Below are 23,358 nucleotides of genomic sequence, written 5' to 3' on the forward strand. Positions count from 1 at the left end.
AAAGAAGTCGCGGAACGTCACATTGGCGAGCGCACAAGACTTGGCCAATAACCACGTTGAAAGTGTGCGAGGGGAATGACGGAAAACAATTATTTTTCAATGGACATTTCCACTCAATTTTTGTACAACAATATTAAAAACTACACCCTGGAAAAATTACCCCAATCCCACCACTCACTCAGTCACTGACATAAATGTCCTCCATGAAGGAAGCCCCGGCAGGCAAAAAAAAACCACCCGATTACGACCCCCCATGAAATTGTCCCAAATGACCGAGAAAATTCAAAAAATCGCTCAATTAGCCCTTCTTTAAGCGTGAAAATGCCCTTTTTCCACGTCCCTAGCAACCGTTTCCAAGGCTTTCCATTTTTGCTCACATTGCTTCCTTCAATTCTTATTTGTCTAGCTACATTATATTTGTCACAGATCACATACAGATGAATCAACACCTGGTTCAAGAAGGTGCCTTAAACAAGGGTGACATCTACATAAGGAGTTTCAGCCCAGACACAATTACTTACGTATATATTGGTAAACTCAATGCGAAAATATTATCTACATCGTGGTTGTTTTAACTAAATGTTTAGAGGTATAATAACAAACAATTATTTAGAGTTTTTGCCATGCTTGTTGTTGTCCATGGAAACGGACGTTGCTAGAGAACTTAAAGAACTTTATTTTCACCCCGAAAACTACTGTAAGGGAATTATGCTAGACTTTTCGTATTTCAAAATATGAGCGTCAGAATTTATTACGGAGGAGAGGTAGGAATTTGATGGGAACGACGGAAAACAATTATTTTTCTATTACGTTTACAAATGTGAAAATGTCAAAAGACGTAAATATTACATATAGAATTTAATGTCGCTATTGAATTCGTTTATGCAAAACATCCAACTAATTATCTTGAAACTGTTATTACTTACTCAGTTTATTATTAGGAAAATATACATTAATATATTGAATATTTGTACCTTATTAGAGCCCATTCAGACATAACGTTACTTTCTAAACTTTTCAAATTAGCGAACTTATACACTTGTTTGGCTTTACCAATAAAACATGGAGACATTTTACCCCATCTATAACATGATTACGCCTACAACGTGACCGAAGATCAAGCATGCGAGCGTACAAGACGTGGCCAAAGGCCATGTCGAAAGTACGCGAGTCCAATATATATAAAGCCCCAATCCCACCACTGACTCACTGACTCACTGACATAAATGTTCTCCATGAAGGAAGCCCCGGAGGCGAAAAATGCCCGATTACGACCTCCCATGAAATCGTCCCAAAAGGCCGAGAAAATTCAAAAATCGCTCAATCGGCCCTTCCTTAAGGGTGAAAATGCCCTTTTTCACGTCCTTAGCAACCGTTGCCACGGGCATTTCTTTCGCACACATTCTTTCCTTAAATTCTTAATTGTCTAGCTACATTATATTTCTCACAGATAAGTAACACACAGATGAATGAATTCCTGGTTTTGAAAAGGTGCCTCAAACAAGGGTGACATCTACACAAGAAGAAGTTTCAGCCCAGACACAATTACGTATATATTGTTGAAGTCAATGCGAAAATATCTGCATCGTGCTTGTTTCAACTAAATGTTTAGGGGGTATAATGACATGCAATTCCTTAGAGCTTGCCGTGCTTGTTGTTCACCATGGAAACGGACGTTGCTAGGGAACTTAAAGAAAGTTTATTTTCCCCCCCGAATGCTACTGTAAGGGAATTATGCTAGAGTTTTCGATTGATTGATTGATTGATTTGGTGTTTTAAGTCCACTTCGTGCACAGTATTAGAGTTTTCGAATTTTAAAATGTGAGCATTGAATTCGTTTACATAAAACATCTAACTAACTATCTTGAGACTGTTATTACTTACCCAGCTTATTATTAAGAAAAAAAAACAATAATATTTTGATTATTTGTACATATTACAGCGCAAACTCACATAAATTTACGTTCAAAACTTTCCATATAAGAGAACCACGTCGGCGAGCGCACGAGACGTGGCCAAAGGCCACGTCGAAAGTGTGCGAGTCACAATTAATTATTCTTTTATTCATTACCAAACATTTCAGTTAAAAATGATATTGAGGTTTTCCATTGATTTTCAATTAATGGTGAACTTGCTAAAAAGATCATGTCAGGAAATTTAATTATGTAAGTTATCCTAGAAAATGCATTTAAAATTCACCAAAAACAACATGGAAAAAAATAAACTGCAAAAATGAAGAATAATGCAACCAAAATGACAAAAAATCCTGAAAAATGACATAAAAGCCAAAACAGGCGAGAAATGCATAATAAAAATAATTTTGTGGTTCTAACTGAAGGGCAACAGAGAGATATCAGGTTTAGCATTGTTTTCAAGGCTCAGGAAAAAAGATGATTCTTTATTAACTTCCGAGTCATAGTGATGACCCTATTTAAATCGAATGGAGCCGACCTCCATGGCAGAGTGGTTAGCACAGCATGCTACAGGTGCCCCAGATTTGAAACCCAGCCAGGGCATGGGTGTTCTTTGTTAGTATCCCTTCATCAATTTCATCATACCATCACTCATCCTCATCTTTGCTATTGGCCAAAAGTGGCAGAAAAACAATGCTAAATAACAAGAAATCAAATTAACCCTTTCCTGATGGGACTTTGAATATCAAATTTTCCCCAGGAGTCAGTTTTTTTTGTTTTTCAAAAAAAAATCATACAAAATATGTTTTTCAATGTGTTATTATTTAACATTATTTTCTGAAATCTACAACACTTCCTCTTTCCTCACAAGAAGTTTGGAATATTGCTATATTAGGCAATAAATGATAGGCACTGTGGCATATGTCGGCACAAACACAAGAACGTGCAGGAGAGACACATACCATGTGTTGTTGCATTCCAAGGCTGTGCTTATCACCTAATGCCTAATATAGCAATATTCCAAAGCTTTTGTGAAGAGTGCAATATCTTACATTTTATGTAATTTTTATTCATATTTATGAATTTTTTCTGAAACAATTTTTTGAAAGTGAAAATAATTATAACATTGTAAAAGTTACTGAAAATATATTTAGAATAGGTAATATAAAAATAATTCATGAAAATAATGTAAGAACTTTCTATTAGGATTGAAAGCATCATAAGAAATTTCCATAATGTGGATATAAATTATTAAATGCTATTTTCAAGAGTGTAAACAAAAGCTCAAATTTATTTGACATGAGTGCAAGTAAAATTCAGCTAGTGGTTGAAATTTGAAAGAGGTGTGGTTACAACACTCGTGCACAAGAGTTGAGGTGCGATTATAGCCTGTCTTTCGTGCACAATGGAGCTCTCCTGGAAAGGGTTAAATCAAAATCAAAGAAGAAAGAGTTATTTCAATGCAAAAATGAACTGCCTGCACCAGGTTAATGGGTGGATAAAAAATAGACTGCTAATTATTACACTTGAACACCTTATTGGTAACATGTTCTGAACATATGTGTGGTATTCAGTAAATTTTGTTTTATTTCAGGCACAATGGAAATTTAGCACCATTGCACTGAATGTTGCAGATACTAAAGTTGCTTTGCGAAGGCGAAAAATTGTTGGTTTGTGGCTGACAGGCTGTGCGGGAATGACATTTGGAGCTGTTGTGCTTGGTAAGAAAAACGTGTATTGGAATTTTATAAATACTGAGTGCTGTTGTTTTCTGCAAGATTTATACATATGAGGGGACATCGATAAGTTTTTACCTGTTCAGGGATAATTTGTTTAATAGTGGAAAGATTGAAACAACGAACATACATGTAATTTGCCTGTTGTCCTCTATTCAGAGTTACCCTTCCACACAGTTCCTATCATGTTCGATGCATTTGTGCCAGCATTTTGCCCAGATCTCAAAACTAGTTTGGAAAAATTCCACAGAACATCAACCCTTTGGCGGTTGTTGTCAGTGACCGATGTTAATGCCTTGCAACTCCTTGGCTTGTCCACAATTTCAGTTTTCCCTCTTTGAACTTCTTTACCCAATGCCTAACATTGCTCACGTCGATCACTGCATCACCATACACCTTCCTCGGGCACGTATGGATGTCAACAGGTGAACAACCCTCTTTCGTCAGGAACTCAGTTACTGCTCCTTGTTTCAGCTTCTCCATGCTTCAGTTCCTACAATCTGAAAAACACAAATCACTCGGTGATAGAATAAGAACATGTGCATGACATGTATTGAGCATGTTGTTATAAGTTCATCTAATCAGTAGTTATCAACAAACAGGCAAGACCCATTGATGCTCCCTCGTACTATTCATTGGTTCATATCACTATGATGTTCAGTACACTTGGAGCTAATGTTTGAAATTCTGATGTATTTACATTTTCTTTTTCTATTATTATATATCCTTGCTGCCCACGTATTCACTTCTTATACATAGTGCATAGTCTTTGATGAGGGTGTGCAACACATGTAGTTCAATAGTTGATAGAAAATTTGATATAGGAATAAAATGAATAAATAAACTACATTGAACAAATATAACATGAAAGAATATGGACCCACCCAGTTTCTCATTATTATTACATGTTAAATCGTAGGAGCTGAAAAAGAACAATATCTGTTTACATGTTGGGTTTTTGTGGGTACTGAAAGAAAACTTTTTAAAACGGTAAGGTGTTTTTTCTAAAGTGCACATTTTACACTTTTTATTGCATATTTGCATGCATATTTTAGGTGTTTTAAATGCATATCTATCTGGACCCTACTTATCACCATTTATTTTGCAATATGCCAAAAGTAGCAGAAAAATACAGTAAAATAAATCATATAAATCAAATGTGCATCTCTTGATGTGCCTTTGTGTCACACTGCACTTGGTTTCATTTTAATTGATTTTTTAAGCAATTCCTTTCAAAGAGTGTGAGGTCACCTAAATATCAAATTGACGTTGAGGCAAAGGTTCATTGAGTGGAATGTACATGATGATTTACATTATTTTTTTTGCTAGTTTGAAAGAACAATCAAAATTACTGTCATACGCAACCAATACCAAAAACATTCTTTTGCATTACTGTTGAGGAAATGACATTGATATTGGAAATGCATTGGTTGTTTCAGCCAATTGGAAATTTCACTCTATCCCCAACTGAAATTTGTGTACTGATTTCAGTAGATCAAAAGGTGTTTTGAAACACCTACTATTTTTAGTCGTTTTCTACTGTTTTTAGTAACCCAACTGTGTGTACTGTTTTCAGTAGCTGAATTGTATCCATAAATGATAGCCATCCCATTGTACATATTGAAAAAGTACTTTGGACGTATTAGTATTTCATCCAAATAGGAACATTTATGGGATATTATGGCCGCTGTTGCAAGGTGTCTGTAAAATTCATGATGCACTGGAGGTATGTACTTTTAAGAGCTGCAACAGATCCTTCTTTTTCTCAGATGTAATCTTGCACCCTTGAGGGTACAAGAGTGGTGTAGTTCCCTTAAATCCACTTGGACGGCCAACTTTCGTCTTCGGCCAACTTTCGTCTTCTGGAGATCAACAATCACGGGATTCACTTTTTGGAAGTTATAGTATGCAGTAAACTTCAGTGGACTGTCTTTGCTTTGCATTTGAAACCAATGCACTTTTGTTCCTGCGTGTTTGTTATCTCATTCTGAAGTTCTGTACACGAAAGGAACTTAGAGCTGTCCATATGAGTAACTTGAAAATGTGGTCTTTTTTCTTGGCAGATGCAATCACTGCTAACCAATCTTCTGGAATGTACACATTAGGATGATACTACTTTGCTGTTTCGATAATAGCAAAATTACTGTCACACGAATTAAAACTGTGACTAGGAACAAAAAACTTCTGCTCAATGACTTTAAGTCGAGGGGAGGGACTTGTTGCAAAACATAGATAGCATTAGTGTCATTTTTATATTACGGTTCTGTCCCCCACAACTATCACTATAAAGGGTAATGTTCAGTGCTCGAAAAATTTTCTCCAGAGCTAGGCGCCAGCTCTGAAAATCAGGTGCCAAGAAACCACCTACTAGCAACTGTGCATACTACAGAGTGTTTCAAAAGTCACACAACCCAAACTTTGAAAATGTATATCATGAAAATCGTAAGAGATATTTACACCTGGTTTTCTGCACTAAACTGATCATGTAGGCTATCACTGGGTTAATAAATTTATGTTAGCATTTATCCAAATAAAAGCAATTACATTATTTGAAAAAAACATTGTTAATTTGCTGAAAACATCTGAGAATTGATTTTCAACAATAATTACCCACTCTTAACAATTTGTGGGATCATTTATTGGTGTTTGACTAGTCGTAAAACAGTTGCTTTGTGAGGTACAGCAGAAGCAGGGTATTTTTCTTTGAAAACTTCTTGCACATGAGTGTAAGAATTAGTAGTATCATAAAATACTCTTCAGCAAAGCACACGTGCTGCTCCAATGTATACGCCATGCTGAATCAATTAAAATAAACAGGCACAGTAGCTGTGAAAGTGAGCAAAGAGAATTCAGGATAACCAGGGGCAGTCTAGGATTCTCTCAAGAGCTCAATTTTGGCACAAAATCTTGATTTATTATTTTTCATGTAAATGTATGGCCAATACATGTTGCGTGCATCTGTTGACAATATTTCGACCTGCTAGTGTTGCCATCTGTGGAGATATGTCCCAAAAATGTAACTTTTTCACATAAATTTGTCAGTCAAAAATCCATCAAATGTTGCACATGACCAATATTGGTAGTAAATTGACATGGCATCAGACATCATCAGACATCTAATTATGACCCTTCGATAATTTCTTACATATTTTTCTCACTCAGAAGTGCATTTCTGGAAAAATGTTAACGCTGCCTTCTGCCAGTTATTAGTTTATCTAATTTTCTGTGTGGCGTAAACTGATAAATTTTTAGCATTGGAAATATCTCAATGGATGAGGCTTTATACATTTTCAAAATTTGGGTTGTGACTTGTGAGAGTTTTGAAACATTATGTATAAGAAGCTGAGCATCATGGTATTCAAGACATCGCTAAATCATTTGAGAAAGCAGGAAATGGGGAACAAAGAGTAAGAAATTGTTACTGATTCTATGGAATGTTCACAACCTTGATAAAAAAAAAAAAATGCTAACTTACGCTGTACTGCAATTTGAACTTAGAATCTTCAAAATTTCGTACTTATTACAGCAAAAGATCACAGTCTCCAGGCTGAAATTTTTAGTCACCATGGCAACCTGGCGACCGGGATTTTTCGAGCCCTGGTAATGTGTGTTACTGAGGTAGGTAGTGTAGTTTTTAAATGTGTCATAATGCACGAAACAATCTCTTGCGATCCTCTGGAAGCAACATCTTGACTACACACATACATGTAACCAACATTGTTGACTTCATCGTGGATGAACGTCCATAACTGTCTCTTATAGTAGGCCATCCCAGTTGACAAAACAGATGTTGGTAACGTCTTCCTTCTGCAGGTGGAACGTCAGAACAGCTTTTGTCCCATTGCTGTTTTCGTCTACTTCAACATCTTCACGCAGGGAAGAGCATGCTCGCTCTGCTCTACGCAAGTGTAGCTGGTGTTGAGCAGCCTTCTGTGCTTTGTCTGGACAATCTACCATGTCCTTCATCTGTGAAGCATTTGCATCACATGCTCGACAGGTATCTTTTTGAATGGGATGGAAGTGTAAGTTGCACTTTGTATTAAATATGTGACGGAACACAAACAAGGATACCGGAGGGGTTTCTTCACTGCAGCACTTTTTCTGATACAAGCCATACATTATTGACATGTTCATGTCTGGCGCCAAATACTTTCTGTTCAAATTATCCTTACGACCGTAGTGAAAGTGATAAGTTGGAAAGGAGTTAATAAATTTCAGAACATTTTACTTAACACTTTTAGGGGTTTCGTTATGAGGGATATGTTTTCCTCGACCATCGGGAGCAGGTAGGCCACTTTCTTGTTTCCGTGTTAACGCCAGATCAATAGTTCCATCTGCAATGCACTATGTTTCACGATAAAACTTCTTACAAATGCTCTGTCCTTTGCCACTGAAATCTTGTAATCTGTACACCCTACTGTTGTTACGTCGGGATACTCCAGCTTTCTTCCGATGTCTTCAAACAGGGGTTACGGTGATTGATCCCATAATGAAAGCATTTTTTAGCGACCATTCCAAAGAGTAAAACTGGCGATAAATGTCCAGTCGTCTTTCCCAGCGTATCAAAGTGTTACAGTTCTTTGAACAGCAGCATTTCTTATCTGTTATTTCCCTAGCTTTAACAAACTTTCCTCTTGAGGATGTATACACCACCCCACATTCTCTCAGTTTTTCCTAATAACTTTTTTATGACTACTAGGGTTTCTTTTCTGTTTTCGTCCACTGCGTATTTGAATTCCATCTGGAAGGCCAAAGATAAAGAGTAATTAGTACCGCTTCTCTGAACCAGTTAAGCAGAAAGTAAAGTGGAATAGCTGCATCCACACCCAATTATGCTCCTACGTCACATCAGAATAATGTCCTGACATCATGGTTTAGAGAACAGTCAGTTGTCTACATTATGACTACAACTCCTCCAAAAGAAAATATCTCCGAAATGTAACATACCATAGCTCTTATTACTCTTTGCTTCTTGTGTAGCTACTAACAGTGTTAGCAGCAGAGTAGACTATGGTCCCATATTCACTATTTACAAAAACTGCATACCTGAATTTTTCATCCCCGTGACGTTACAGCTTTAATTGCGAAGTAGGGGTACATTGGTGTGAACACAGCAATTCCGAACAGTAACATCGCCACACATGACTAAGTGCCAACCACATTTCATAGCCATTTTATAGATTTTTCTACCCACCAGCACCAAATTTTATATCACTGCAGCAAACAGACATACCTGAATCAGTACTAGAACTTTCTTCTTCCGGTTGATAGGTTTTATCGTCATCACTAGCACCAGAAATGTGGGAGTCTGACAAGCGTATATCCATCACAGCCTCCATCTTGACTCACAATAGTCATGTCTGCTGCACGATGGAAAGTGTTTGTTGTAGTGCCACACTTGTGGCAGCAAGTTGGAGATAGAGTATGGTCCTTGGTCATGTTTGGCATGCACAGAATATGTAATTCTCCACCCATTTCACTTCATAACTCAAAATGTCCCTTGGTGGCACTTAGTCACCTGTGGCACAGAGCCATCCAAATGGTGGGTGAAACATTTCAGAGATGGTAACACAGACCGAAAACAGCTTCCATGCGCAACAACACGGACTGGATTGATGAGCTTATCGAAAGTGACAGGGCTGGCCCCTGTGGCATAGTGGTTAGCACATCGCGCTACGATGCCTGGGGCTCAGGTTCGAATCCCATCCTGGGCATGGATGTTTGTGAGTGTCCATGGCATCACTCATCCCCATCTTTGCAAATTAGCCAAATGGGGCACAAAAAGCAAAGTAAAATAAAGCAAATCAATCAGTCAATAAAAACCAAAGTGACAGGAGCTTAACCATACCAGAAATTGAACATGATCTGAACATTGGACACAGTGCTATACAGGACATCATAAAAACTCTTGGTTATCACAAGATGTGTCCAAGATGGGTGCCAAGGTGAAGGATGAGGTCCATCGGTGGTTACGTCATGCCGAAACGGACTTCTACAAGAGTGGCATTTTCCAGCTGCCGTTACGATGGTGCAAATGTGCTGACCAATTTGGATGCTATGTGGAAAAGTAACAACAAGGTCCAAATTATGTATTACCATAGGTAGAATAAAAATAGTGGTCTCTGACTTTGAGTAATATTTCTTGGCTCATTACTTACAGTACATACCTTGTATTATTAAAGATATTTGTAGAAGAAAATGTGTATAACAAAACTAATCACAGGCTAACAACCTGACTGTGGATCCTTGTTTCTACAACATGTATTGATGCAAGTGGCTACTCGCTGGGGAATTCTGTGTAAATTATTGGCTCCGGGAATTCTGCGTGAATTTTTACCTGAATTACAACATTTATTAATCCTAATTCAATTTTAATTTATAAATATTTATAAATGTCCTGAAGCAAGTTTTTCACAGTCTAGCTTTTATTTTTATGGAGGAAGGAAAAGAAAACTGCGTGGAAAACAAAACAGAATTCTCTCAATCTGTTTACTTTGTTAGTATCCTTTGCATAACAATCCATCTGACAGACTGAAGATTATTGCAAGATAAGAAGTCTTGAACGTAAATTTGATTGAGTATATTTGAGTTCAAAATTTGTTATACAATTAGCAGTTTTTCGTAGGTTAGTATATCCCATAAGATTTGTGACTTGTTCTTGTAGATGCATTTCTGGTCTGAGTATGTGAAATGGCGAATGTAAATCTCGCAACTTATATAAAATATTTTAAATATATATACTGTTTAATTGAATTGGATTAGAATTTTTGGATACATTGGGATCACACAGACCCGTTATATTGTTAATATATTTGTGTGTGTATGTGGGTGGTGAGAGGCGATAATACGTAAGGTTGAAATAGAGAAAACATTTGCTTGTACCCTTGAATTTTTGAAAAGTTTACCTTGAAAACCAGGAATTATACTTGAATATTATCATGGTCCTAAAGTGGCTACTCCCTGATATAGGCTTTTATCTGAATGTTAGGGAAGTCTCAACTTTGCCTCTCCTGAGTGCAAACCCACCATCCCAACTTGACTTCTACTCATTTTGATGGGATCGCTAGAGGATTTTATTTATTGATGAAGATATCCTCCCCCCCCCCAAATATATATAATCAATGATTGCTTTCAATTACATGTTCCATTCTGACTCAAGACTATTAAATTTATTAGGAATTTAATGTTCCAAGTATTTGTCAGTGAACCATGAAGTTGTGTAGGACTTTTGATTATATTAACTGTTAATTAAATTATCATTGTAGGAGGTGTAACGAGATTGACAGAATCTGGCCTTTCCATGGTGCATTGGAAGCTATTTGGAGAACGACCACCAATGTCACAGCTTGACTGGGAAGAAGAATTTAAAAAGTATCAAGAATATCCAGAGTTCAAAATGTAAGTTGAGTATTTTAGAGTACCTGATTGTAAGTAGAAAGAAGGCCATTTTATATTGTACTTCAATTTGAAATTTCCAATTGATGTGTGTTATGTATTTTTATTATTTTGCATTACTTTCTTCCACTTTTGAATAATCATGGTAACGAGAAACAAACACCCATGCCCAAACGAAGACTCCAACCCAGAACTTTGTGGATGGGCCGATGACCTAATTCTGATGTAATTTCCTTGCCGTTACATTCAGTGGGTATTGAATGCTTTGTCACAAAAATGAGAATTTTTGTTGAAAAGCTGAAATTGAAGTGGAAAGAAGAAAGACCAACATTATAGAACACAGTGCTCATGGAATATGTTGAATTGAACTTGGAAGTGAAATTGTGGAAGTGAAAATGGGAAGATACTGAAACAAAGGAGAAGGGCAGTGGCATAAATGACAACCCCACAACCCCTGTGATGCAGAGGGGAGGGGGGACACGAGGTTTGTGAGGCAGTAAGAATGATAAATTAAGAAAGGGACTGATAATAGTTCAGAAAAGTTTTCCTTTCAGCATTAAAATATATTTTCAACCAAATATTTTATATTTTTGCCTACAACTGCAAACAGAAAATATCAAACACTAGAAAAGTAGAAAGTGAATTACCAGATTAGATGAACCTTCCTTAGCTGAATAGTTCAAGTCATTGATTACGTTGCTGAAGGGTAGACAACAGGCAAGAAAATGAGCTGGCAACACTGACTTTTGCCCCTACTTACCGCCTACATTTCAGCAAGGTTTGGTGAAACTGTGCTGCTCCCGTATGTTGTTAAATTTCTTATGTAGTTGTTATTGTTAATGAAGTGTGAAATGTTAAAAATAAGTCCAGATGATGCTGAATTTTGAAAAAGGAAGAAAAGGAATGAAATATCCTAAGATCCATTCCTTTTTTTAAACTTGGCAGCAGTAGTGATACTCCTGAAAATATCAACAGTGATGAGATGGGTGGTGGTGATTTACATGCATGTGGACAAACAGGGGACACTGGTAACAATGGATTGCTTAAAACAGAACTTGTAGATTCTTGCCAAGTAAGAGAAAATGACATTGACGCAGACTTCAAAACTGAGGCAAACACACATCCTTCTGAAAATGAGGAACATGATGATGTCATTACAAGAGGTGCATAGAGGGCTGCATAGTGTGCCTTTTACCTACCCACTGCCCGCTTGCCCGCGAGGACAGGTATACCTGCTTGCCTGCCCACGGCAACGAGTCGACTTGCGTCTTTACCCGGGTTCTTGGTCTTCAAGGCGCTCTGCGCTTACAAGGCACCTGGGCATTCATCAAGACCCGGGCGCCTGCAAAACCTGCTGGAAGGAAACAGCCCTCCGGCAACGTGTCGCTCCAGGAGTTTCATCACCACGTGGACGGCTGCAGCCAGTGTTGCCTACTTACGTAGCTACTAAATCCTACGAAGTCCTAGGAGGAGCTTCTTCTCCAAGGAGAATTTATATACTTAGCAATTTCAGTTCAGCGTAAGCAGTTTTTATCTTATTGCCAGGAAATGCACGCAGTATTAGAGCTTCATTTATCTAAATGAATGATAGAGCAAACAAAAATCTCCTCACTGAAAACTAATTGTTTTTCATTGCATGGTGCCTTAACCAGGCACGCAGTGGCGCAATCAGAGGGGGCAGGGTGCATTGCTCACAACCTTGGACGGAAATTAAGTCTAGCGGAGGGGTCAGGGTGGGGGTCAAACATTAAAGTACAAGAAAAAACAGGCTAGTAGAATTTAAGAGTAGCAGGGCTAAAGGGTACTCAAGATGGAATTAATTTTCATATTTTTCTTGCATTTTCATTCCAGACTGCCAAAGGCACCTGCAAAAGGGGGGGGGGGGGAATGGAGGGGTAATTGCAACCCCTTGATTTCAAATTTTACGAAAGTAGAAATATGTTATAAAATATTATACAGTCTCATCAAGTTCAATGCCGTAGCAAAGGCGTAGCGGGAGTCGGCCCTGAGCGCCGAACGATCTAAGTGAGAAAAGTTTTAAAACAGAGAATGCTATGGCGGCCCGTGATATTATTTGCTATTAGTGTTGGTTTGTTACGAGTTGGATGAATTGATTATGTAATACGTCGCTCCATGTGAAAAGAAAATATTGTAGATGGAAATTTTACATGCCATATGTATGTACGTTCGGAATGCATTTATCATGCACTTTCTTTCTTTCAAAAACAGTTTGTGTGCTTCTTTTCCATTATTAGCTAATATGAAATTGACGTGTTGAAAAAAATATTTCTAATCCTCTGTTTCAACACAAATACGTGAGAACGGACTTCTACCCTCTCTTTGCGTGCCCTTTTTGCGTGATTTATGAGGATAATAATGCCTTTCATGCTACTTTATTCCTATTAATGTGATTGTTGTTGTTGGCACGTTTATCCAAGTACTTGAAATCCCCCTCCCCAAACGAGGGTAACGGCAATGCCCCTGGCTGGCTACGGCCCTGGTGTTCGCAGTAGAACAGTGTGTTGTTCGACTCGCGACCTCGGCGTCGAACGTGACATGTTTCAGTCCTGCCCTATATCACTATATATACGTATATTGGTTGTTTACGACATATACTTATGGATCCTGTGCCACAAAAAACCTATTTCAATGTGTGTGTGTGGGGGGGGGGGGGGTAGCAACATTCGTAAATCTCATTTCATTGGTGATGTGGCTTACGAAGCTTTGAGTTCCCTTTTTTAAGTAGTGAAAATCTATTGCAGTTGGCAACACTGCAGAACGGTGTGGGCCAGGTGCAGTTTCTACTCGAAGCAACTACGTCATGCAGAGGGAGGGGTCTCCAGTTGATGGAAAGAACGAACTGAGACCTACTAGGTATCGTAAGACTGCGGGTACCCGGCGGGTCTACAATGCCTGCCAGGAACGATCTTGGCAGGTGGTCAGACAAGCTGCTCAAGCGAGGGTGTTGTGCAGGTTGCATGGCATTTCAGGAGCGATGTCTCGCGAACGGGTCTGCTCCAGGTCTTGTGCAGGCCTCTAGAGGTGCAACAAGCGAAAATCTTTACTTTGTGAATACCTATATTGGTTTGTATTTGCAAAATAAGATACTAGCAGATGATGCTAGAGCTTCAATTTTATCATCCAAACCAAGTAAACCACTTTATAGGAGCTGCTTGAACAGGTGGAAAAATTGAGCTGCCACATATGGAACTGAAACAATCAGTAATGAACACAGAAGACAACCTTGTGTTCACCACTAAATATGAAGGAAAGGCTTTGACATCTTACCCCTGTACAGAACACTGCACACTGCAAGAGTAGTTTTCATACTCTACAGAACACTGGTGGCAAAAAAAAGTAAAGTGCTCCCCTGTGCATAGCACCATGCCATGAAGGCGTATAGGGGGTGTGGGGGTAACGCCCCACACTTTCTTGATCCGGTCGTGAGTGGGGGTGATGTGATCAGCATCACGCCCCTGACCGCCTTTACCCCCCAGGTTTCCCCAGGTACCCATGTCATTCGACGCTGGGTGGGTGCCGGGGCCGCTTCCATCGTTAGAAAAGTTCCCGGATTTGAACCGGCCGGGGATCGAACCCGGGACCTTTAGCATGGTAGTCAGACGCGTTACCGACTGAGCTACCGTGGCCACTGATGTGATGCATCGTCTGATGTGTTTTCTTCTTTCCGTCGTCTGGTGGGATTGCTGGATGGTGATTGGGATATCTGCTGCGTTGTAGTTCCTGTTCTCTATGTGGGGAGGGCAGTCAAGCGGATGCACTGCATCTTTTCCTTTCGCGGTCTGGGATTTTTTGAAGAACAGGGTGCCAAGTCAGGTGTGTCTGTCGGTTGTCCAGGTTCAGTGCTGGTTTCTGTTGGGCGATGGCATGTTTTTTTTTGATAGTGTTTTCTATGATAGAGCCGGTTGGGTGAAGTATGGATGTGGAGGAGATGGAGTGGTTTATGGTGTGGAGGTGTTGTGAAAGGCCTGATCCTGGCACTTCTTTTTTGGTATCTTTTATGTGTTCATTGATCTGTTCTTGAACAGTGCCAATCTAGCTGATGTGGCATTGTAGACACCAGGGGATGCAAGTTTGGGTAGGTAGTAGTAGTATCCAAGATTAGTCAGTCCCTTCAATATTCTTCTTCTATACACTGAATCAAATGCCTTAGCAAAATCAATGAAATTTAGATATAGAGGACTAATCCATTGTAATGATTGTTTCATTATAATCCTGACATTATTTATTAGACCAGTACACGAACTCCCTGCTCTAAACCACCGCTGTTCATTCATTAATCTTCGTTCTAGTTCCTGATAGATTAAATTCTCATAAAGTTAAAAAAGGGAAGACAGGGTGGATTGGTTAGGCCAGTTAGAGATTTGTGAATAACAGCAATCTTCTGTATAGTAACTTGCTACAGTTTACTATCCAGAAAACATTCAAAATTGTTTGTGATCTGGAAAGGTACACATTAAGTAGACTGTTGTGGGTGAAGCTCATATTTTACTCAGCATCCTTTATAAACCTTGGAACCATAATTAACACATTCGGGTCTGGCCTCATAATACAGCATTGTTACCTCTGGTCTGCGGTTTTTGGTTGTTTTTAAAAAAATCATAGAAAAAATATTTTTAATTTGTTTTTATTAAACCACATATTTCTTAAATCTACAAAACTTCCTCTTTTCAATGAACAAAAATTTGTTAAATTTTATTTTCATTTTCAGACGTTTTTTAATATTTTTTTCAGCAATGTTTTGTGAAGAAGAATAATGTACAACATTGTAACAAATGTTAGTATAGAGATATTTTAAGTTCGTAATCTGGAAATTTCAATAATTAACTACATAAACTATCAATACATCTTTTGAATCTTGCATAAGAATACTTCTTATGTGCACATAACAAAAAATAATTACAAATTACAAGTAATTATCGTTCGTATGAAAAAGTGGCTGCAGGACAGGACCAGACGATGTATCAGTTGGTTCTGCGTCATCTGTAAAAATAAACTAAATAAATAAAATATATTTTCATTTTACATACACTATACAAAATAATAAATGGAAAAACTAAAAATACATCAGTGCATGTTGGAGAATCAAGGAAGAGGCAAGATGAATAGACCCCAAAAAATTACCTCTTCTTACTTCATTCATAAAATACTAGAGTTTGCAACACTGTTTACATTGTCGACAATAATTATTACGAATATAACCTACCTTCCAAATCTTCAAATTCATCTGCATCATCAAAATCGTCACTAACATCAAACTCTTGAGTCGGAATCCTCTATGCAGTCTGGATCTAACGATGCCATTCTAAACAATGCACAGTACATCAACCTGACAACAAGCAGTCACAGGTGCGAGATAAAAATAGCACATGAGTCACCTAGCGGTCGGAATTTCAACAGAGGGACTTGAATGAACACGCGCATGAGACGAAGAACGAGCATAGCCCGTCGTTCAATTGGCAAAGCGATTGCATACCGCAGGACGGGCTATGCCCGTCGTGAGACCCCAATGTGTTAAGTTTAGAATAATGGGATATATTGGTGGAAAAAAATACTTCCTCCATAGAAAGTAAGTAATGCAGAAAGATACTTTGTTTGCTAAGCTATAACGTCCAGGGTTGCTACGCATCTGGAAAACCTGGAAAAAGGGGAAATGCCAGGGAATTTGGCTTGTCAGGGAAATGTCAGGGAATTTTGCAGATCGTCTGTAATTTACGTGCGTTTTGGAGTCTTCAAGAGAAAAAGTTGCAAATTGAACAAGCAGTTCCCTTGCACTTCTGGATTCGGTTCCTGTGATTCCACTCCCAAAAAATATTCAGTTTAGAAACTCGTTTCTTTCGTTCTTATGAATCTCAGTCTTCTGCAAAATTATGGTTTCTTTGAATTTCTGTAATAAATTTTCACTTTTATAATAGTAGATGTTAGAAAGAATATCAAAGTAAAACTTGCAGTCCAGATATCTGATTGATAACTAAAGTACATTGACAATGTGATCATAATTATTGGAAAGGTTGGTGAAGTTGAAGTTATCGTCTATTATTTTAAAGATCTTAGTCTTGTTGGAATTTTCTATAGAATTCGTATATGTAACAAAAATTTCTCCAGATGCTGTGTATTTATAAATGCAAGCAAGAAAGCAGCATTTTCTTCGACACTATAAATCCACCTGAAAATGAATAATTGTGTGTGGTTTATGAAAGTTTCCTGTTGTTTTTATATATTGGATATTTGGTGAAATAACGTACCTCTGTTTCCTTAGCCTGAAGGTTAGATGCACGTGATTGTAGCACCCAATACATTTGATGCTGATTGTAATTTTCTATTACTCTTTAAATTTTCACGTGTTTTTGTGTGTGTAGAATGAAATTTGCTAAAAAAATAGTTGTGAAAGTGAATATTCATAATAATTAATGGATTATATATTTAATTGAAGAACACAAGCAAAAATCATGATTATAAACATGTCTGGAAAATTATTATTTTTGGAATGGAAAACCTGAAAATATCAGGGAATTTCATAATCAAAAAAATCGTAGCAACCCTGAACGTCCTTCATTTCCTCAATCAGAGAGAGAACCAAATCCATAAATCTAGGGGTGTAGTGCACACCGACAAAGGATGGCTAGTTTGGAGTTGCCAAGTGTCTTGCCACTCCCAACCCTGCCCCTAGAACAGGACAGGGAGACACAGGTGGATGTTCTTCCCTTGCTCCCTTGAGCATTTTTCGAGAGATGCTAAACATTCGGTTAGGTCCCTTTCTTTTTTAACATTCCTGTCTTCATCCCTCCCTCACATACATGCTGCTGGATGATGCAGTGACCATACCCAGAGGATGGTTGACTGCTGACACCCAACAGGAGGGAAAAGATGTGGCAACGTTTTTGACTGACACCCGTGCCACGTTTTGTGGTTTTGGTAGAAAAGAGGGGTGAGGTAAGGATGCGAAACCATGGCAAACTCTGTAGCAACACACACCATACTTTCCAGTGATTGGGTGATTTGCCTATTATAACACTGTAACTTGTCTTCCTTACGAAAGCCAACAGAGCAGGAATTGTGTGAAGGTCATGTTACTAGTTCTCAGGTTGTGTGTTGTACTTCACAGCATCACCCAATGTGGAGCCAGGTCCCAGAACAAGAGCTGTGTTCTCCTCGATGGCGCAGTGGTATCATCGTCGCCTTGTAATCCAGGGGTCCTGGATTCGATTTCCAATGGAGGCATATAGTGGTTCGGATTCCACTTTAAACTGTAGGTCCAGTCCCGATTAGCCTTACTGTGCATAAAGTGAACATAACACACCAAATCAACCCAATCATGGACGTCCCCAGATTTTTTACATTGAGGTGCAAGAAAGTGTTTTTTTTCAGGGGGTTAAATGAGGCATATTGCCCTTATTATAGTGTTGCCAAAAAAAAAAAAAAAAAAAAAAAACCACTTGAGTTCGAAATTATCACATTCCTGCATCCCCATTATAATAATTAATGTAAATTACTGTGACTGAAATCAAGTTACATGTGTGAAATATGTACTTTTAAGGTTGACATTCATTTTCCATGGGAGGACCTCCCCCCCCCCTCTTCTGGCTGTTCAGGCTCTATATACTTTCACCTAGAAATTTAGTGTAGAGGAATCTTATCGCCGTTATTAAACAATATTATACTCTTAACGAAAATAAAGTATTTTCAAGCCTATGAAAGTTCCAAGCAACTACGAGGGAGGGATATTTCCTACGTAATTGAACTATAATATGCCTGAAATTACACTAAGAGGATTTTCGGAGGGTCCGGGCACACACTATATGCCCTTGTTTCGTACCCATCAATATACCCATCAATACAGTAAAACAGTAGGTGGAATGAGGTTTTTTCTTTCCTGACTGAACTTCCAAGGTTTTGCCCACAGGTGGCAACTTCATGTAAATATTTGAAGGGGGAGGGCAGGATTGACAACAATAATTATTTTTTTACGTATAATGCTTATACTTCTTGAGGATTTTGGTGGGGGGCAGAAATTGCTTCTACAACAAGTCTTTGCCCCTCCCCCCTAATCAGAGGGTCTGTATGTATGGCGTTTGTGATCTACAAGTCAAATAGGTCCCTTGTTAGATCTTGTTATAAATTCCTTAAACTGCTGTCTTGTTGGCAGAAAGAACAAGGACATCACCCTAGAGCAGTTCAAGTGGATCTGGTGGACAGAATACCTGCACAGGATGTGGGGTCGAGCAATTGGAATGTTCTTCTTGCTGCCTGCAATAGGATTTTGGACAAGAGGCTGGCTGAATTCTGGCATGAGGAAAAGAGTTGTAGCTTTTGGTCTACTCCTTGGTTTCCAGGTAACCATTCATATTTCATGGAGAAGTACAGTGCCGTCCAAACATTTATGAACATCACGTTTTTCAGAACTTCCACGAGAAGTTTGATCGATTTTTAATAATCTTGGAAATAGACCTATCTGGTCTACCACCTGTTGCTGCCGAATATATAAAAATTTCACTTGAAACTATGAAGTTTGAAAAAGTTTTTGCAAAAAAACATGATTGATAAACTTTTGCACGGCACTGTAGTAGCTGTGTTTTTATCAAATCTACATAAATATTAGTCATTGGTATAAAATTTTATATCGGTATTTTATAATATCACTAAAAAATTCATACAGGTCTATCCCTAGAAAATATATGCTTAGAGTAATTGTTTATTCTGTGATAGTAATATGTTCCTCATGTGGTATGATTATTTTGGGTGAAGAGGGACATTTTAATTCCACAAATGAAGGGTTCGGGTGTAAAACATGGTAAGTGACATTTTGGTAATTTCTGAGTTCATTAAGAAGAAAGGTTATTAGAAGCTGTACTGTAGATAAATTGTATGACATGGCAATTTCACTCGAAAATTGAAGGACGGAACATTTTACTTTGTAACTCAAAAATTACCAAAATGTCACTTACCATGTTTTACACCCGAACCCTTCAAATGAGTTTTACATTATTTTCTTTCAATATTATTTTGTTGGTACGTAAATTGCTTTTAGTGAAAATCTGTAAATTCACTCTTCACAAAATTGGTACTATGGTAATTGCAAAAAAAATGTGCCACAAAAACAAGCCTTGTAATTACAAGAAAATTTAAAAAAATATTAGAAATTACTTATTATATAATAAGTAATAACTAGAATTCGTATTTTAGGTTTTTAACCATTTTTTTCCTTTGCAGGTAAATAAGAAGTAACAAGTCATGTCAGCGTTTCATTAAAAAATGCAACAACTGATGGAGTTTTATTGTACATAAAATAACCTATTTTGCTTATTAGAACCTATTGTAGTTATGTGTGCCTAAATCAAACTTTTTAAAAGGTTTTATGTAATTTCTAAGGATTTTTGTATCACACAGAGGTATTTGCTTGCTTTGGTACTGAAAAAATTCAATGATACATGTTTGAGACATACTTTCTGTCGATTTCTCTCCCTCCAAGTTAATGATATTTTTTCAAAGTTGTAAACAAAGCAAAATGTCTGGTGTCACTCATACCTGCATGGTCCAAGGTGCAAATTTCTGATCCGTGTGGTCTTGCACACTTTTGCGTCAGTGCAGTGCTTTGTGGCATTCACACCTTGCAAAGTAACATTTCAGCATTAAAATTTGCATCACTGACTATGTTTTCATTGAAAGATCATTTTCGGCATGTAAGATGATCCTCACAGACAAAAGACTGTGGATAACATTAGATTGTTATGTATTCAGTGAGGCCACTCTAGAACCATGATAAATTTCAACTATAATTTCTGGTTTTCAAGGCGAACGTTCCAAAAATTCAAGGGTACAAGCAGATGTTTTCTCTCTTAATGTGTTACCGTCTCTCACAACACACACACACAAATACATATATGGTATAAAGTGTCTGTGTGATTCCAATGTATCCAAAAATTGATATTTTGTTTTTTAACGATTGTACCTAATCAGTATTTTTCAGGAATTTTGAACCATTTTACATTTTTGGAACCTACTTCAGGCTTTTTCGAGCATAATTTAAGATTATCAGAACCAATTTTTTTTAATTTTAGAGCCTACTTCAAGAACCTAAAAGTACACTTTCTAGAACCTAAAAATCCGAGGTGTAGTAATAACCCATGGTGCAACATCCCATGAGGGCCAGGTGCTGCCTACCTACTGACTGCCGGCCTCAGTTCCACATGACTCAGCAGAGGTGGGGGATCATTTAACCAGTTACAAGGTGACATGTGGTCAGCACGACGAACCCCCAGTCATTGTTGGAAAGTTATTCTACTCATTTGTAGCTTCTCAATTTCCTCATGAGGGTGGGTAACCACAGGGCCCATACATTGGCCGAAATATCAGGGGAAAAGTTTTTACGCTTCCCCCAGGAGCCTCAAACCAATGTGCATCCTGCAGCCCGAGTCCAAAGCCTCAGACTGCACAGTCACAGTGCGGAACAGAAATTACTTTCTTTTTTTTTCTTCCTTTTTTCTCTTCAAGAAATTACTTTGTACTGAATGATAGAATTCAGAACAGTACTGTTAATTAGTTACAGTGGAACCATGATTGTATGTTCCTCGTTTTACATTTTCTTGCATTTTAAGTTCTTTCAACTTCGTCCCTTGAAAAACGTAAAATTGAGGTTTCACTGTATTTCTATAAATAGTCTGCAATTGAATGCAATTCTGCCATATTATTATTGATGTGTCTTTTAAATACTTGCAAGTATTTAAAAAAGGAAGGAAAGGAAAATAGTAAATTTGAAATATTGTAAGAGAAAAGAAACCGTGTCTAAAATTTTCCATTAAAATTAAGTACTCAAATTCCAGAGTGCAATAGACGTTGAAAGGGCAGGGCCTATCAAACAGCTTTTCATTGGGTGATGGGTGATCAGCACATGGGCTCCCATCTGAAGATGCACCCCAATAGTGGGTCAACACAGAAATTTTTGTAACCTCAGGATTATATATAGGGTGTTCGGGAAAAGGCACTTAAGTCACAAACTGCGATTTTCTCTTGCTTTCAGTTAAGCCACGCTGAATTAATTAAAGAAAATATTAGAGTATAATTTTATATTAGGCACCTGTAAAGGTTCTTAAAAATGATGATTCAATATGTGTATCATGCCTGCAATGTTTCCTAATTAAAGAATTGCTGTAAATAACTGCCTGCAGTAAAATTTCATTTTTTGACTAATTGAAAATTGACTTATAACCAAAGAGTAAGTTTGGAATTTAGGAGAGAATGGAATGTTTCAGAGCAACAAATTAGTACATAGAACCACTTAAAAAGAAATTCATCATGTGTAAGTAAAGAAGAGAAAAAATTGTTATTTTACATAATGCATCCATAACAAAATGATAGGAGACAGTCCTGAAATTACATCTTGAATCTTGATGGTAGTCAGAATTTTTGAACCTAGCTAGGTTATTCATTAAGATCCATTGTTGTAAATCCTTTTTGTCCCGCGGAATGACCTATGTAGATCTAAAAATTTCAACTATCATCAAGGTACATGTTGCTGTGACTTTTAATGTGCATTTTTTATTTCTTCATTGTGTGGGCCAAATTTGGGATAAAGAAAAAACTCGAATTAGGGGCCCTGTCCAATATTTCATATACAGAACTATATTGTAGTAAAAATCCTTTGAATACTTGTGTAGAAATGTTTTCCTTAGTTAACTGCTTGCCTTATTATCCTGAGTAAACTCAGGCAGGTACTAGGTTCACTTTTTACTAGGGATGGAACGATATGAAATTTTGGCCGATACCAATAAAGTACCGATATAAAATTTACCAATACCGATAACCGATATTCTACCAATCCGATATAAAATTAGAAATGGTCCTGGAAGAACCTGAAAGGTTCATTGACCTCCTTAAAAAATGTGTGTTTCAAAGTGACTGCAGTGCAAGAGAAATTGCATATTTAGACATTTACTTTTTAAAAAAGTAGGGCATGGAGATTATCCATAAAAATCACAACAAAAATGGCAGAATTTTGCACTAAACTATCAGATATTTATCGATATATCAGATCGGTAAAATAATCGGTAATTTTACCGATATGCCTATATCGCCTGATACCGATAGAGTACCGATTAATCGGTCCCATCCCTACTTTTTACATTATCACTTTTTCTTGTTCCATCTTTTTTATCCCGTACAAACTCGTGAGAGACTCTCTGCTACAAAGTACAGCAAATGCTCACCTGGAAGCAGCACCTTACACAGCTTGATGCTTGGAATATGTAGCAGAGTGAGAGATGCCAAAAATGCAAAGAAGATTGGCACTGAATCACATT

General features: G+C 37.7%; 1 protein-coding gene across 1 annotated transcript in view; it reads left to right on the forward strand.

Moving 5' to 3' along the window:
* Positions 1-23,358, forward strand: part of LOC146004205 (heme A synthase COX15) — a 78,030-nt gene that overhangs the window by 34,272 nt on the left and 20,400 nt on the right. Inside the window, exons 4-6 of the mRNA XM_083142873.1 lie at positions 3,508-3,634; positions 10,915-11,047; positions 19,209-19,395. Of these exons, the coding sequence (XP_082998999.1) occupies positions 3,508-3,634; positions 10,915-11,047; positions 19,209-19,395 (447 nt within the window). The remainder of the gene's footprint in view (positions 1-3,507; positions 3,635-10,914; positions 11,048-19,208; positions 19,396-23,358) is intronic.

This window comes from Lepisma saccharinum, chromosome 21, assembly GCF_977018435.1.
Source record: "Lepisma saccharinum chromosome 21, izLepSacc3.1, whole genome shotgun sequence".
Taxonomy (NCBI): Eukaryota; Metazoa; Arthropoda; class Insecta; order Zygentoma; family Lepismatidae; genus Lepisma; species Lepisma saccharinum.